Below are 16,543 nucleotides of genomic sequence, written 5' to 3'. Positions count from 1 at the left end.
GGAGCAGAGCAGCCTGGCACGCAGGCTAATCTGAATTACACTCATCCAGCCCTTGAAATGGTTCCTCATTAGCTGCGGGTTAATGGAGTCCCAATGAGTAGTGTTATTTTCATCCCCTGCCTACTGAACACAAAATTCATTTGCAAATATCCTGTAAAATACTGCAAAGCAAGCCAAAGAGATATGACAACATAAGAGGCATACTATTTATGGAATGCACTTACCGTCATTTAGAAAAGGAAGCTGACATGAGCAACAGCCTAAATTTAGCAACACATTTAGTTTTTATTCACTAGTCACAATGACAACATTTTAGAAGGCTACCGCACACCTTGTGCACCGAAAGGTTCCACTGAAATCAAGACAGACTTTGATCTGAAAGGAATTCGGGATCAGCTCCTTAATGAATACAACACTGAGTTAAATTAAGGCAATCACCATCTTGACTTTCTATTCCAAGTAGATATAAAATTACATTGATTGCAGGAAATGGTGGCATTCAAACAATATTGCAATGGCCAAAGCCTGAAAGCTAAATTCATTGTCGAGCTAAACTAGGCTTTCAGAGGGCACCATTTGATTTGAGGGAAAAAAGCATCTACAAACCACATATTTTCAATTAATAGTTTAAAAGGCACAGAGTAAGAAAGGAAAAACACTGGTCAATATGCCATATGCCACTCAGATAAGCAGTGTCTCTGCGTGTAGATGTAGATACTCTGTGTGTGTATATATATGTGTGTGTATATATATATATACAGACACAGGTGGGTGCATGCGTTTTGGGGTTTTTTTTAAGGCAGGCTGCATTACAAAGGCCAAATTTAAGATCCAGAAAGACACAATGTATTTCAGAACAACCTAAGAATGCCCTTTTACCCACACTATCTTTAATTCAAAAGTAATTTCAAATCAACAGCGTACAAAGTTAAACCTAGTTCTCCTGAAAACTCAGAAAAAGAATTAATTCGAACCCTTACCTTTGGCACCTTAAAGACTTTTGGCCATGACTTACCTGTATAAATAGAAAGAACTAATTTACTACAGAAATGCCCATGGGCAAACATGTTCTGGCTAATGAAGTGTTCAGCTTTTGCATGATTAACCAGCTGGTGGGGGTGGTGTAAAAATCACAGGGCATAAAATAATAAGAAAAATTGATTAGCAGCTCTCTTTTAAAGCACTCTATGAAAAATTCCCTTATTTTTGCTCAGCAGTTTGGAAAGGAACTGTACAGAAAGATAGACTCAAATGACTTACCAAGGAGCCAGGCAGAGACTGCACCAGGCACTCACTCCTCCACGACCTGCATCGCAGAGAGGTTCAAGTGAAAAGCAAGATACCAACCAGCACCACGGCTGGATTACTTACACAACAAGTCCTGCCACTAGTCATAAAGGTAATTTTCGACTATATTGTGAAAGACATTATATAAAGTTAAAAACTATGACTGTGCTTTGAGTCAGTTCAGTTTCTTCCCCAGTGCTCTACACTTGAGCACCTTAGCTGGCTACAGCTAGTCCTGTAAGCCAATTTAAGAACTGCCTCCATATGAGCTAAGGGATTTATACGCTACTTAGAAATAATGCACACATTTAGGTGATGCTACATAAAGAAGATGGGGTTTGAACTCATTAGGGACAAAAATCCCCTTGCCCTTCCCATCCTGTACAAGGGGTTTCTTACAAGCTCACATGCTCTGCCCTCAAAATAGGACCTAATTAGTGTACAAATACTTGGCAGACAGGTCACGAAAATAAATTTATCATTAACCATCCCCTAAACCAATGCAGGTTATCCTGAAGCAGCTCCAACTTCATACACATTTGCTCTAGATCCCTTCGGCTGGGATACAACTGGCAAGTAACAGTTTCTTTAAGGAAAACCACGTATTTTTATAGCACAGGATTACTTCAGAAATATCAAACAGCTGCTCATATAAAGCAAATGCACCAGTAATAAGAAACTGCAAAAATTTAAACTACAGATAATTTGCAATAGGCCACAGTAATAGTCACAGTCCTCTTTACCTTCATTACTTCTATGGAAAATGCACGTTTTACACCTATTTATTAACTTTTAAAAAATGGTTTATAGCTATGTATCATGGGAGAAGCAGGCAAAGGATCTGCATCTCAGGGATCTGCAACATGTTCCAGCCCTGGGGATGCAGCCATCACTTCAATGCTGGGACTTGATGGGTTGGGAACCTATGTTAACTCACTTTGGCAATATATAAGTAGTCACATTGCACCCATGGTTGATTTCTAACCACAACCAGCTATCACCTCCCAGAGCTTCCCCTCTTACAGTATACGATGGCATACAATATACCTTCATATGCCCAGCTACCTGGATATGAATTCAATTCTTAAATCATGCTGGTATATCGTGCATGCTGTGGCTCAAACTATTCAATCATACCATGGGATTCTTTGTGAGGAGCAACAGTTTTACCTGAAGTGAGAGTTATTGTGAGAAGAACCAAAGCAGAATTCTGAAGCCTTTTTTCCTTCTTTCCACAACTCCTCCATTTATCTTAATTACCACTTTCTGAGGAAGACAATATCCCTTTAAATGAACCAAAAGAGAGATTTTTCCATGCTGTTTCCCTATAGGAGCCAGGAAGATTATCCCGAGAACAGATTGCTTCATGCATACACCACATACTCCACTCCACCCAAAAATTCAAGCTTATGGAAGTTAGATTAACTCTACAAATATTCCACAGAGGTCTTCCTTTCTTACCACATATACCTTGAGAAAGCTTGTCACTAACTTCAGGGTCAGTCAAGACTGCCGAAATCAAAGAGGTTTTTGCATGTTTTCAAGGTGTTGCTGGATAGGTGGATCTTTCTACACTTGCATAGCTCTTGCTTTTGAGCCTCCTCTAACCTTTTGGAAACATTTCTACATATTAACACTTAAGAAAGTGGGCACAGAGCTGACACAAGCAAACAGAAAGAGAGGAAAACTTAAAACACTGGCATAAAGTGACATTTCCCTCAGTACCTCAGTTGGGAAAGTGCCATCTCCAGATAGAATTTACAATAAAATAGAAGTTTCTAGTTAAGTGAGAGGTGGTATTAAATTTCACTTGAGTCTAATGTCTATGGTCATATTTGAATCATGAGCAATTTCTAAAACATCAGGTATTTCTAACTCTGATCATCTGGGACCGTGATAACATTGGAACTTGTAATCTGCATTTGAAGCTCTTTTGAAAGATGGTAACAGCCTAATATGGTAACAACACAATTTATTAATTGCAGCCATACTTGCTAAGAAATTATGCTGTGGACTATGTAAGTAACATCATAATTTTGGTTAGCCTGCTCGTTTAAAAAGCAAAAAAAAAAAAGTAAAATTTTAAAAAAATGCCTGTTTGCCGTAGAGAATGAATGCTTGTTAGAATCATATTGCCTTAAAGGAATTCAGAATACAGCTACAAGGCACAGCTGTTTTACAGATGGAAAAAACTAATTCTTCAGACCTGTACTTTGTACTCCAAAAGCTTTATTTAATTATCTGTTTGTTTACTTATAAGCAATTGCTTTGGAAGAGCCCCCCAGTGAGAATATGCCATGTGCTCTGCAGAGGGGTCAAGCACAAGATATAGGCTGCGGACTACAGATTTAACTTCAAAGAACATGCATACACAAAGGTATTTAGGAGCCTAATTCCATTTATATCAACTCTCAGTGAAATTGATAGAGAGTAAGCACCTCTGAGGACACGATCCTTTGACATGAACATGTATTCCTCATCTGGATGCAGGTCCATGATTTTTCTGGACAACAAAACAACAGAAAATGAAAACCATTTTGCTCCGTTGCCTCCTTATCCTCTCCTATATTGGAGTTTCTCTAAGGTTGACCATGGTTCCCAGTAGAGGACACACAGCCAAACAGGCTGGTCTAATTAACCGGAGTTTTTCATACTAATTAGTAACAACAAGAGCATAAAGCAATCAATAGGACACATTATGCCACTACTGCTTAAGTCTGCTTTGACTACCTCTGGTTCAGTCGTACCCTTGAAGCATATTTGGAGGGTTCTTCCTGCCACCCTCCCACACAGCATCAATTTTTAGTGAGGATAATCTTTCCTATTATACTAGAAATTGATAAACTACATTGTTAACCTATGTGATGCAGCTAAAAATCAGGTGCAAAGACCATATCGAGGAGACAAAGGATTTTTTGTTATAAAGTCTTTTGATTACCTCTAATGTGATTATAAACTTGACCAATGAGTAACATAGTATGATATTCATCCTATTTCAAACAAGTTGCATAGACTTGGGTAAGACACGCGTCCTACTCAAGCTCAAGGGAACCATGCTCTGTTGCTTCACTGTACGTTCAGCAATTTACTTCTAACTTTGTATGAAAAAACAACAATTTATTCAAAAGTCATTTTAAACTCTTTCTGAATAACTTCTGAAGGACAGCTGGCAAAAAAGTAGTATGTTTGTATGAGAGATAAATACAGAAAACCTGTAAATCATCTTCTCCAGTTGAGAGACCAAACTGCTAAAAATAGTTCCTGGAATTTCTCCTTTGGGTGCCAGTTTGAGTCTTGTTCCAAACGACCACTAACTAACAATCCTCCTGACTTTGAAATAATCCACAACTAGCCAGTAAGAGCTATTTGCTGATTAGGTGCATACAACCCCCTCGCAAAACATCACATATTTGTAACCTTATTTAAAAAAAAATGCACTTTTTTCCCAGCGTCCTGAAACTAACTGTACAAACACAAAGAACTCAGATGCCCTCTCAATTCCCAATGGAAGTGACAAGTGAGTCCTTCTAAAATTGCAGACACATGCTGTCAAGTGCAGGTGTTTGTAAACAAGTTTGGAAATGTTTCTAATTATAAACCATAAGAGTTAAAATTAGAAGTCCAATCCGCTAGCTTTAAAAAAAGAACTTCCAAAAGGGTTCATCTAAATGAAAGCAACCAGTGATGTTTAATTTAGTCACAAGAGCAGAATTCCTGTGCAGAAAGGCATACTGCTCTTCACCAAACTTTCCACTATGAGTTACAGTACCTTTCTTTTAAAAAAAAAATGTATTTGATAAGGCTTTTAGTTTGCTGTCATACTATGATACTCTATATTCGAAGGTGCTATCTAAAAATACCCTACTCACAGGTCTCCTGCATTTCACGTAATTAAAAAGCAGAAAAAAAATGTTCCCAAAACTTCTGAATCTGTCTTGGCTGCCAACATCAAAGTTGAGCTTTTATGGGAACTTCCCACATTGACCTTCTGAGAACTCAAACCAAACTCTGCTTGAAGGAGCCTTACTCTTCTGGATGAAGTCCTCCCTGATAACCTCACCTACTGCAAAGCTTGGCTTACCCTGCCCTGGCCCAAACTGCCACGGGATAAAACTGGGGAGGGCAAAAGTAATCTCAGAGCTCTGGCTGATGCAGAACTTGGGATGCAGACACTGAGCTGGTGGTGTCTCTGTCTTGCTTTCACCACTCTGGTGTGGAGGTCAGAACTGTAGCTCTAGGGAGCCACATACTTTGACCAACACCTCAGACAGAGGCTGGTGGGAGGCTATTCCTGCAGTCCTTGCACACCGCAATTTGTGTTTATAAAACACAATGATGAGATAGTGCAGGCAAAATGATGGACTTTATCTCTGTGAAAGCTCTGGGAGAAAGCAGAGCTTCTACCAGACTCAAGGGGAGATGGCTCTCTTTTTAGGGAAAAAAAAAGGCTAATACTGAAATCTCTTGATCTTCACATTATTTCTTAAGGGAAATGTAACAGCACATTTGAGCATGTCAGAATAACTTCGGCTGATTGCAAGTCAGCAAACATGAAATAATTTCAGACAGGCTTGACTATGGCCTTGCTTCAAGCAAGGGATAGTCTCTTGCCACACTGTCCTGAAAAAGCTGGAACGGGAAATGGATTAAACAGTGATGACCTGCTCCAGGAACAAGGTGGGACTGGCCCTGGTCAGCAGACATCCCTCTACTCCCCACCTATAGCACAGGCAAGCGCTGTGAGGGGCAGGGGAAACACAGCTCTTCGGCTCCTGCACAGTAGGCCTCTTCCTCCTCCTCCTCCACTGAGATGTTATATGACAGAGGAAAAGCCCAAACCCATCCTCCTCAAAAACCAGGACGGAAAGTAAACTGCTCTTGTCCCATCACATTGAGGGAGCTATTTCACATAATAACCACTATCCAACCCTTCCTTTTTCTTCCCTTCCTTTTCTTTTCTTTTTAGTGTAATAGCAGTTTCCCCATTTTTTCTGGATGGCATTTTGGAACTCACTGCCTTCAACAAACACGATCGTACCAGTTTAGTGCCTATCTTGTAGCTAGCAAGCACAGTGCTGCATCAGGATGAGAATACAAATGTGCTTTCAAACTGGGAGCCTTGCAGGTGGTGCTGCCTTTGCCGCAAGCCATGGATAGAACCTGGAATTGCTTATCTCTTGAGCCAAACCCTTTTTTTGTGTGTGTTACTGATGTGAGTAAGGACTGGAGAATCCCAGTTCTCCGCTGTGGTGAAGGGACCACAGTAAGCAGGAGCAGAGTGAGGGCACACCTCAAACTGATGGTCACTCCCTCTCTTTCCCTTGGCTTGGGTACCTCATCCTCCCCTTTCCTGGCTGGTGCGGTGAGAGCTCCCCCTCCTGTTCCAGTCTAACCAATGTTAGACCTTGTCCTACTGGAAGCGTGGCCTGAGTGAAGAGAGCAGGTTCAAAGGCAGTACCAGTGAGCTAGGTTTCCTGCTAGAAACTGGCACCAAAATTAATTCCCTGAGGGGAAAACAGTATAATCTTCCAATTAAAACCTATGTAAATGTATTTCTTTATTAAACATAAATATATGTGCACATGCACAGATTTGTATACATACTCTGACACATATATACTACATAAATATTGTGTGTATACATATATATGCGCACAGACACACAGATATAGCATTGCAAATACTTAATCCTTAATCTCATTGCTATTTTAATTCAAAGTATAAAAATCATTCGTTTCTACAAGCCCATCTAACTTCTCAAGCATCTAAGCTTCTGCATGTACCTGTACTGTGTTCAGCTGGAAAAACATTTTTCCCTAAATGAATACATACTGGAGCTTCTTTGCAATTTTTTTTAAAAAACAGGCTTTTCACTGGGTATATAAATATTTTAATTAACAATATGTATGTCTAGGAGATTCTGCATCAAAGTCTAGATCAGATAGAGCAATTAACCCATTACAGTTTTTTCTAAGATATTAGATGAAAGAAAATACATTTAGGAAATGCTTAATCAGATTTAAATTAAGCATTTGAGTGCTAAAATAATCTCAGATAGTGATTTATTTCTAATATTTTCTGCATGCTCAAAATGAAAGCATGAAGAGCAGCACAATTGCATGTATCTTCTACCAAAAATAGCTGAAAAATACTATAGAAGAGTGCCTGCTGGGTGGGTTATAAAAGTAAAGTATAATCCATTAACCGCTAATTAGAAGCATCAGAAGCAGGCTTTGCTGCAACAAGAGCTGGCCCCTAAGTAGATGTTTCTGTAACCATTTAAAGGCACAGGGTTTCTCCAGTTGCTGAGAATGGAGCTTGGGTGGTTTCAGCATAAAGGCCATGTGAAAAGAGGCTATGGCACTTGGCCATGTTACCCAGCTGTTTTCTAAATATGATGACAGGTGCCATTTTTTCCATTTGATCATGGAACGTAATACATCTTCAAACAAATTTTCCCCAACTAGTCTGGTGCAGTTACATTTCAGAGATTCAAATATAAGAAAGTTTTTTTTCTCTGACAGACACATATTGCAGAGTCTTTGGCAGATATTTCATTATATGCCTTTTTCTCAAAGCTGATTTTTGTTATATGTATTATTTTTCTTTTTACTGCTGTTGTAGGAGGGAAAGAATAAGTACTTGGGCAAAGGATTTAATTCTGAAGGAATTTTTTAAAAAAAAAAAAAGAAAAAAGGAAAAAGCAGCTACTATTTATAATTAGACTTAATAAATTTGCCTTGCAATAAGGAAGGATTCTCTTCCTCTCTGTCCACTACTTCCTAAAGGATAAGAAGTATTCCCATAATTTCTCCTATTCTTTATCTGACTAACTACCTCCTCAAACCAAGCTCCTTTCCACCTACCGAAGGCCAAAAAAGGCCTTTTGATCCAGTTGCCTATCAAAAGGCCTTAAGGGATCAGGGCAAATAAAAGGTAAAGCCAAAAGAAATGCCAGTACCAGAGCTCCCTGCAGAAGTAGCCAAGACACAGAAAGCGGCAATTATGGACATGAGCAACAAAGAGATGATGCCTTGAAATGGATGACAGGTTCCAAACCCCAGCCATGCTGGATGCAGAGCCAAAGGGAGCTTGGCTTCCTCCAGGGCTTCAGTGGCCTTGAGCAGTGGATGATGACAGGATACAAGTCAGGCTGCGTAACTTGAAGAATCAGGAAAAAAACAAGCAGATAACTCACTTCCCCTGTTAAGAAAAGGGACATAGCTAGTGTGAGGGGAAATAGTTCAGGTCAACGTTTTGGGCTTTTCATCTACATGGATCAACTAGTAAACAAAGAAAGAAAGTTTGTGTGGGGCAGGAAATGAGGGCATTTAGGTTTTTTCTCTCTGCCTTATTTTCATCTACAAACAGAGAAGAAACTTATTTCTTTCTTTTAAAATGGTGAAAGAGGGTCATCCATTAAGAAAAACTAAGATGGTAAAGAATAATTTTCTGAAGTTAAAGATCTAAGAAACAATAAAACTATGACTACAGTAGAAGTAATAAAATTAAATTTAGCTTAAACCAATGTCTTAAATATTTGTTAACCCTGGCAGCAGCTTTTACAAGGTAGATGAGTATATCTGTTTTCATTCTGTATGGAAGAAAACAACCGTAAAATGCCCCAAAGCCATGGAGGGAGTCAAAGACATGATTAGTAGTTCAGAAGTTATCTGATTCGGGTCACATGGTGTTCCAAAAACCCTACCTAAATATAGCATGCAAGAGATCTGCACAAAGAGCAATCCCATCATGGGAGCAAACTAAAACTCTCCACAAAATTAATTAGGGTTATTTTGAGGCAACCAAAGCAAAGCAAGGAGGAAAAAATCAGCCCTTGCCCTGCCCAGTTCTGCAAGAGCAGATGTCACTGGTGCGGGCAAACCGCGGTTTGCAGCCCAGGCACGTAGGGAGATGCTTCGGTTCCTGGGGAAAACCCCACACAACACTAACATGGAAGGTTGGTGGAGGGTACTGTGTGGCTGTATTAAAGAATATAGCTTGTCGGGGAAGAGGATGATCCTGCCAGTAAAGGGAGCAGCAGGTTATATGGGCATAAATACCCAGGCGGGAAGCCAACATGTAAGTTTCTTCTGTAGCTGTTAACAGCATCCTTCTAACAGAGAAAACAAACACCTTTTTGGAAAGGGAAAGTCCATGTAAATTATACGCCCAGCACAGACCAAGATTCTGGGAAAAGCTAATGCTCCCCAAGGCAGAATGGAAAGAAAATTCCCTGTCGGAAGTTGTTACCTCTGAAAGCCTCCATTAGGATTGCCCCTTGCCAGGGCAATGCATTAAATGCAGCCTATAGAGCTAATTCTAACAGCCTACCCTGTGTTTTGGCATCAGAAGCAACCACATGGAAAAGCATACAAAAGATCCTCAAAAGGCAGCAGGAGAAAAGGAGGAGCATTCCTTGGGTCTCTCAGGTTTCTTTTGGTCCTTCTCTATAAAATGGCAATGCCATTTCCGACATTTATTTCCTCAACACCAAACTGCTGTTCGACTTCTGGCCACCACTGATCTACAGGCTGGTTTCAGCAAGCTGCCCCAGTTCATAATTTCCCTCTAAAACCCTTCTTTAAAAATTTTAAAAGTCTGCTTGTGAATGACATGGTGAAGGTTTTAAGATGACCACAATGACAGATTTACCTTTGCATCACCTTTGTTCCTATGGGGAACCCCATTCTTCACTCAAGCATTCTTCACTCAAGCATTAGAACAAGCAGGACAACATCGATGCTACCTTGAAGGCCAAGGCAAAGCTGAAGCATGGGCTACAGAGAGCAGGGGAGAGAGCAGGACAAAGCTGAGGAGAGACAGTGTTGTGAGGAGAGCTGCTGTCAGCGGGTGGAGAGCAGGCTCTCAAGCCCAAACCGTGTAGCAGGTGCTCCAGAAGGCAGGTAACACACAGTCTGAGTGCGTGTGGGACACAAACTGCAAATTTCGGCTTGAACGCTTCAGGCCATTAGCAGGTGCTTCAGGCAGTCATCCAAATCAAAGTAAGGAAGTGGAAAGAGCCAAATGCTGGTTAAAGAGGTTTGCAACCGGGCAGATAAAACGTTTCCCCGGTTGTTGGGAGCAGGCTAGTAAGAAAAAAAGAAACAAAGAAAAAGCATATGCAATTTTTGTAAAAAAGGCTGTGTTGGGGATTTTACTATCCTGTACTCAAGTCCTGAGATGCAAATGTTGGCTGGGATGCTGAGATCAGCAGTTATATGTCCTCAGGTGGTTAGAGACAAGACAGAAAAGAGCTGCCATTTGGGGGAAAATAGAGGGCCCATTTGATAACGCTTCACTTGAGCGTAAGAGGGTTTCCCCTGTGGGTACTGTCCCAAAGAAAGCTCCAGGCAAGTTTAGACTGGTTCATTACTTGTCACATCCAGAAGGTGAGTCAGTTAATGATTACACTGACTCCCTTTTGACTTCAGTTTCACGTGTTTTCAATCTGAGAACTGCGTTCTCATCAAGTCAAATACCACTCAAAACAAACAGAAATACAGAGGGTATCTGCTTTTCAGTTGCTCACAGGACATCTATAGTGATTTTATTTGTCAGGATTTCACTGGCGGTTTCCAGACGGTATTTCTGGTAGCTAGTACACAGCACTTACAACCCGTGTTGTGCGGGGTGCCACTTTATTAAAGTACAGGTCAGAGACCTGGCACTTGCTTTACTAGGATTAGTCTCCAAAGGGCCCAATACTGGGGCCTTTAAGGTTTCCTTATAAAACCTGAATATCTGCTTCCTCAAGAGTTAATTCCCTGAGGTCTCCTCAACCTGGAACAACACTACTTGGTTTTGTTGCTTTAAACAAACATAACGAATAGGACTGGTACTCCAAACAGTTGTTGATGCAGGCGAACTATATCAGCCAATGATAGTGTATTTAAATCAGATGGTCACTTGAACATTATTGGTAAAGTTCTCCTCGCTGAGGGTTGCATCCTTTGCCAGAGGCTAGCAGGCTTGACAGAAGGAGAGAAACAAATTCCTTTCATCAGAGTAACATGAGTCAATATGTGGAAAGATACTTCCATCTGCTCTGTGTTTCTGGTAACATGACATTACCGTATAATTTGGTATACATTTCTAACAGAATAGATAAAACAAGATGGCTCGGCAAGTATCATTTATGTTCCACATCTATGGGAAGTCCTCTCAAACCATTTTCAATGTACGGCGCTATATGAGCAGCTAAGACTCGCAACGGAAATGCTGGAGGGAAAAACATGTTGCTGTTTATTTCAGAGAGTTATGGCACAGACAGACATCTATGGTGCACTTCTAAAAAGAAACCCGTTATATCTCTCAAAGTGCTCTACCAAGAGGCACATTTGGTCAGCTACAGAAATCACCAAAAGAACCTGCTGTGTCCAGCAACTCGCGGACACACACACAACTTACTAGATGTAACCCATCAGTAGAGTGGCCTGTGCTGTTTCCGCATAAATTTTGTGTCCCTGTATGTTACCAGAGCCCTGGGACTTTCATGGTCTGTGGGCAGCAAATCGGCTGAGCCAAAAGGGAAGGTTCCACCTGACTAGGCCAGTAGGAGCTATATTAAGCTTGTCTCAGCTTGAGGTCATACTGCATATTTTGAAGGCTGCTTTCTTGGTAGTTGGTCAAACAATCAGTGTCCAGAAATTAAGAACCTAATTCTTACAACACCCATAATACACAGAACACTTCTGAAGTTTAGACCCTACATATGTAAAGGTTTTAATTTCTAAAATGTTTGACCAAAGCCATTTCTTTCAGGACCAATCAGGCTCTTGGGTTTGTTAAGCAGTTGCTTCATGTCTCATTTCTAGTAGGCTGATGGTAGTCCTGCAGCCAAGAATTCATTTTCACGATTCCAAAACATTTTTTGATACTTCCTGACCAAATGGCTTTGCAGTGGAAATCGGTTTCTGCCACCATCTGTTGTTACATAGTTTGGAAGTGCTAGCATTTTCCTTCAAGAGGGAAGAAGTTGGGGAGGACGCATGGCCAGTCCCAATGGAATAGATATTCTTTCCCTTACTGTCACTTTATAGGGAAGGCTTGGCCTATTTCTCAGCAGCTGTGAAATTGTCATCAGCAGGATTCTTTACAAAGCTTGGTGGCATATGGAATATATTGCTCACTTCTTAGTACTGTAAAAACAACCTTGCTGCAATAACTGAGCTAGGCAAAGAAAGCAGGTGCTTGATAAAAAAAAATCCATCATGCATCAAGCCTCTATAGACTTTGTAGAAACTCTAGACAAGGATATTTTGGAGACAATTATGTTTTTGAATTAACTCAATCATATTTCAAAGCTCCTAGGCTTCAGAGGTGGGACAGTCCCTTAAGAACGAGCAGGTGAAATCTCCATGTCACAGGGTAACATCATATTCTGCCATTCACAAAGGTGACATTCACATTCCACACCGAAGGGAAGTGTCATCCCCTCTCTGTGAGACATTAAAACTGCAAGGGTCCAGTCTCCATTTATGATGCAATAAGAGATTATTTATTTAACATCAGTTTTAGGTCATCTCTTTTTGTCACAGCCTGGCCTTATTTTTACAGCTGTGGACTAGCCAAGAAGTAAATGAAACAAAATAATAATAATAATAATAATAACAACCTCATGGCCTTCTGGTGACCATACACACTGAATTACAAATACAGAGCTAGAGTTGCAGGACTTCAAGTTCTCACTACAGAAGACACCCAAAGAGCAACAAGAGAGAAGTAAGCTTGTTGAATTTGCTCGACTCTCAAGGTCAAAGTAGGCAACAGCATTTTCATACACTGCCAGAAAAAACCCAAGAGAAACTGCCAGAAAAAAAAATAACTCTAAGAAAAACTGTCAGAAAAGGGATTATGAAGAGATGTAGTCAATGTCCGCACTGCTGTATATTTCACAGTACATCTCCACTCAGCTATCCACATGCATACATACACATACATATTCACAGTCATCTGTGTTCTGCTGTATCTAGCAGAACGGCCACAGCAGGTGAAACCAAAGGGCCGCTTATGCTTATGGGCTTGTTGGGGACAATGGCAAACAGCAGATGCTTAGTGAAGGTCATGGGGCAGGAGTATAGTGACAATTCCCCAGACTACTCTTCCCAACATCCATCTATTTGCGGCTCAGAGACTTCCTTTAACACAATACATACAATTTTTCCAGATTAGCAATCCGCTTTTAGAAATCTTCACTTGCAGTTACAGACGTTTTTTTAGAGCAAGCTTCTCCAGCTACATTGCACGTTTCTTGTACTAAACAAGCTTTTATATACCGATACGGTGAAATCCAGACTGCTGCCCTCATTGCAGAGGAAAGGGCAACACAAGTATTTGGGCAGCAAGTGCTGCTTGAACTGCTATACAGGGTCTTCTGCGCATACTCCGGCAGAGAAGAGGGGTCTGCTGCAGGCATTACATTGCACAGCAGGAAAGATCTTTCTGTGATGGTGGCAGTTTGGAAGTCCTGCCCTAGAGGTTGTTTTTAAGTGGCACATATACTAATAAAGCCATAAATACAGATCTGTCATCGATGGGGCTCTGAAACTACCCATTAGCATCCTGTCACCATTTAGAGAGGCCAGAGTGGCCTTTTAGCAGAGCGGGATAGGGAGCACATGGCAGGACTCCGAAGAAGTACCAGCTACATGGACAATCACGGGACAGTGTGTACCTGTCATCTCCTCACAGTAACACACCGAGAGAGTCAGTGCTCTTCCAGAGGCGTCCAAAAAAATAGTTGTTGTTCACGGTGCAATATATTTGCTATTTATGCATCTCCTTATTGCACCAGTAGCTGCTGTATGCTTTACCACACAATAACATGTGATCAAGCCAGAAAAAAAGAGGCTGAAGGAAAGAGCCAGTGTCCAAGAACAAAAGGCTCTCCTAGCAGTTTCACACTATTCATGTAACACACAAACCATAAAATAATACAGACTAAAGCCTACTGTCTAACTAAGCAGGCTTAAATAACACTTAGCTCTTTTATAATGCTTTTCATCCAGAAATCTCAAAATATTTTACAAAGGTGTGCAGACTGGGGAAGAGCCAGAATGCAACCCACCCCCTGACTCCCAGGCATCTGCTCTTTCCATTACACTACATCACTACCTCCAGATATGAGCACACTTCTCTTATAGTTGCCGTGGAAAGATGTATACATGCATCAAAGGAATAGTTCTTCCTTCATTTTCTATACACTGATTGCTTTTAATATCTTGTTTCAAACATTCTGTGTTTAAAAATAATAGGTCACAATGCACCTATGCTACTCTCACTACTACTACATACATGAGTAATACTTCATGTAAGATACAATCCTGCTTTCAGTTACACTAGGAAAGCAGACGATAATCAGACTATAAATGCCTCTTCTCAAAACTTTTATTCTCTTCCATGTATAAAGGAAAAATAGATTTAACGGTCATCAAGACAAAATAAAAATTATTATGATAGGAGGAAACAAAGAGAAAACCATGAAGAGTTTGCTAGAAATAGGGAAAAGTCAATACTTTCCTCCAAAGAGACAAGCTTGCAGAAATTAGCCAGAGGTAGGGTTTCATAACAAAATTCAAATGACCAACATGGAACAAATAAAAATTTGGAGCTCAAAGTGTTACTTTCAGTGTGACCTGTCAAAATCAGTATGGAGAGAAAAGTGAGTCGATAAAACATACCAATGTTCACCTGAATTCTCAAATCAGAAAACTAGTCTGTCAATAAACGAGTTTTGATCCTTGCTACAAAAGTGGGAATCCACAGTAACACCTCAAAAGGCAGCAGATAAATTCCAGATTTACACCTATGAAACCACATTTCTTTGTTGAACAAATGATATTGAGCATACATCAGTGCCTATGGGCTTCTGAACAAGGGAGGTAGCTAATATAAATTGCATATGAAAAAGAATGCATGACAAAGCTTTTTTTTTTTTTTTTTTTAAGGTTTGCAATGAAAATACTATTGTTCAGAACATAAAGAAAAAAATCTACCAAAATTTTATCTCCATTCTCTCCAGTTAGAACTGCTGGCTAATGAGTGAGTTTGGGTAAACTCAGTTCAAAGGAGCCATAAATAGCACCTTTTTAAGCTAATGTTTTTCACCACAGGCCATCTAAAACAGGCGTTGAGTGGCCCTAAAACAGATCCCCTCTGTGTTCACCTAGGTTCGTTTATTTTTGTTTTGCTCCATTTTAATGTATGTATACATCCTGTGTTTTCAGCTTGTCTTTTCAACCCACTCCCATCCTCCGCACTCCCAATCCGTCAGCCAGACTCCAAGGATGGGAATTAAAAATGACCACGTTTAGAAACTGTACCTCCCTGTGTAACAGACTTTACAGAGCAGAAAGACTAAAAAGCTGAAAAGTTCCCCACAGTCCTTGCCTATTAAAGCCCACAGCTTGCCAACAGCAGGCCACGTTTTAGTGTCAAAGAACAGGGCACTGGCTTGCGTTTCTGTGTAATGGGAAGTGCTGGGGTAATCCTGCCTCTTTACATTTCAGATCACACTGTTTGTGGAGAAAGTCAACAACGCTGGGATGCTCAAAAACACCCTGTAGTATTACACGGAGGACACAAGATGCTTGCTGAGAAATAGTGCTGACACCAGAATATGCTTGATTCAGCATGAGTGATTAAAGCTTATTTTTGGTTGGCTCAGGCAGTATTTGATTAAAATAGGACTAAATCCTCATCAGACTTGCTTAAAAATCATTATACACCCATCCCATCAGGCTGCATCATTCCCCATCTTACAGTATTTTCCACCATTAAAAAGAAAGGGGTAAGTTTCTCTTCATGAAATAAGCAAAGAGGCAGGGAAAGTCCTTGAAAAGAGTAATGTGAGGAAGTAGAAGGAAGGATTTGGTCAACTGGCAACCAAACAGAAGCCTTCTGCTATTTCCCACTGAGAAGTAACAGTATCTGGGTTATAGATATGTTTGTCAAACATATCTATAGCAGGGATAATTAAGTTAGCACAGCAAACTAGGTGCATGCTTTGAAGTGTTCATGCAGTTGCTATACTAACCTTTCTTTCACCTGGTAGGTTAAGCTCACCATCTCCCCACACGTATTTGCAGACTCGTGACCTATCCTCTGTCCTCATTATCACATCGTTTCTGATAGCTGAACGTCTTGGAAATTATATTCAAAGGTTTTGTTATAAATAAAGGAGACAAACAGAAGCCTAAATACGGACTTCTGTCACAGAGGAATAACCACCTGGAATTTCTTACGGCTCCTCTCT

At 40.4% G+C, this 16,543-nt stretch overlaps 1 protein-coding gene across 9 annotated transcripts in view; it reads right to left on the bottom strand.

Moving 5' to 3' along the window:
• ESRRG (estrogen related receptor gamma) overlaps positions 1 to 16,543 on the bottom strand; it is a 408,226-nt gene that overhangs the window by 353,015 nt on the left and 38,668 nt on the right. Inside the window, exon 2 of one of the 9 annotated variants that reach the window (XM_074817900.1) lies at positions 1,261 to 1,306. The exons of 7 other annotated variants lie outside the window; for them this stretch is intronic. In XM_074817900.1, coding sequence (XP_074674001.1) covers positions 1,261 to 1,306 — 46 coding nt within the window. Of the gene's footprint in view, positions 1 to 1,260; positions 1,307 to 16,543 lie in introns of those variants that run through there. One more of the 9 variants, XM_074817912.1, reaches the window with a different exon arrangement.

The sequence above is a fragment of the Strix aluco genome, chromosome 3 (assembly GCF_031877795.1).
Source record: "Strix aluco isolate bStrAlu1 chromosome 3, bStrAlu1.hap1, whole genome shotgun sequence".
NCBI lineage: Eukaryota > Metazoa > Chordata > Aves > Strigiformes > Strigidae > Strix > Strix aluco.
Note: the sequence above shows the minus strand (reverse complement) of the source record. Positions and strands in the feature narration are given on the sequence as shown.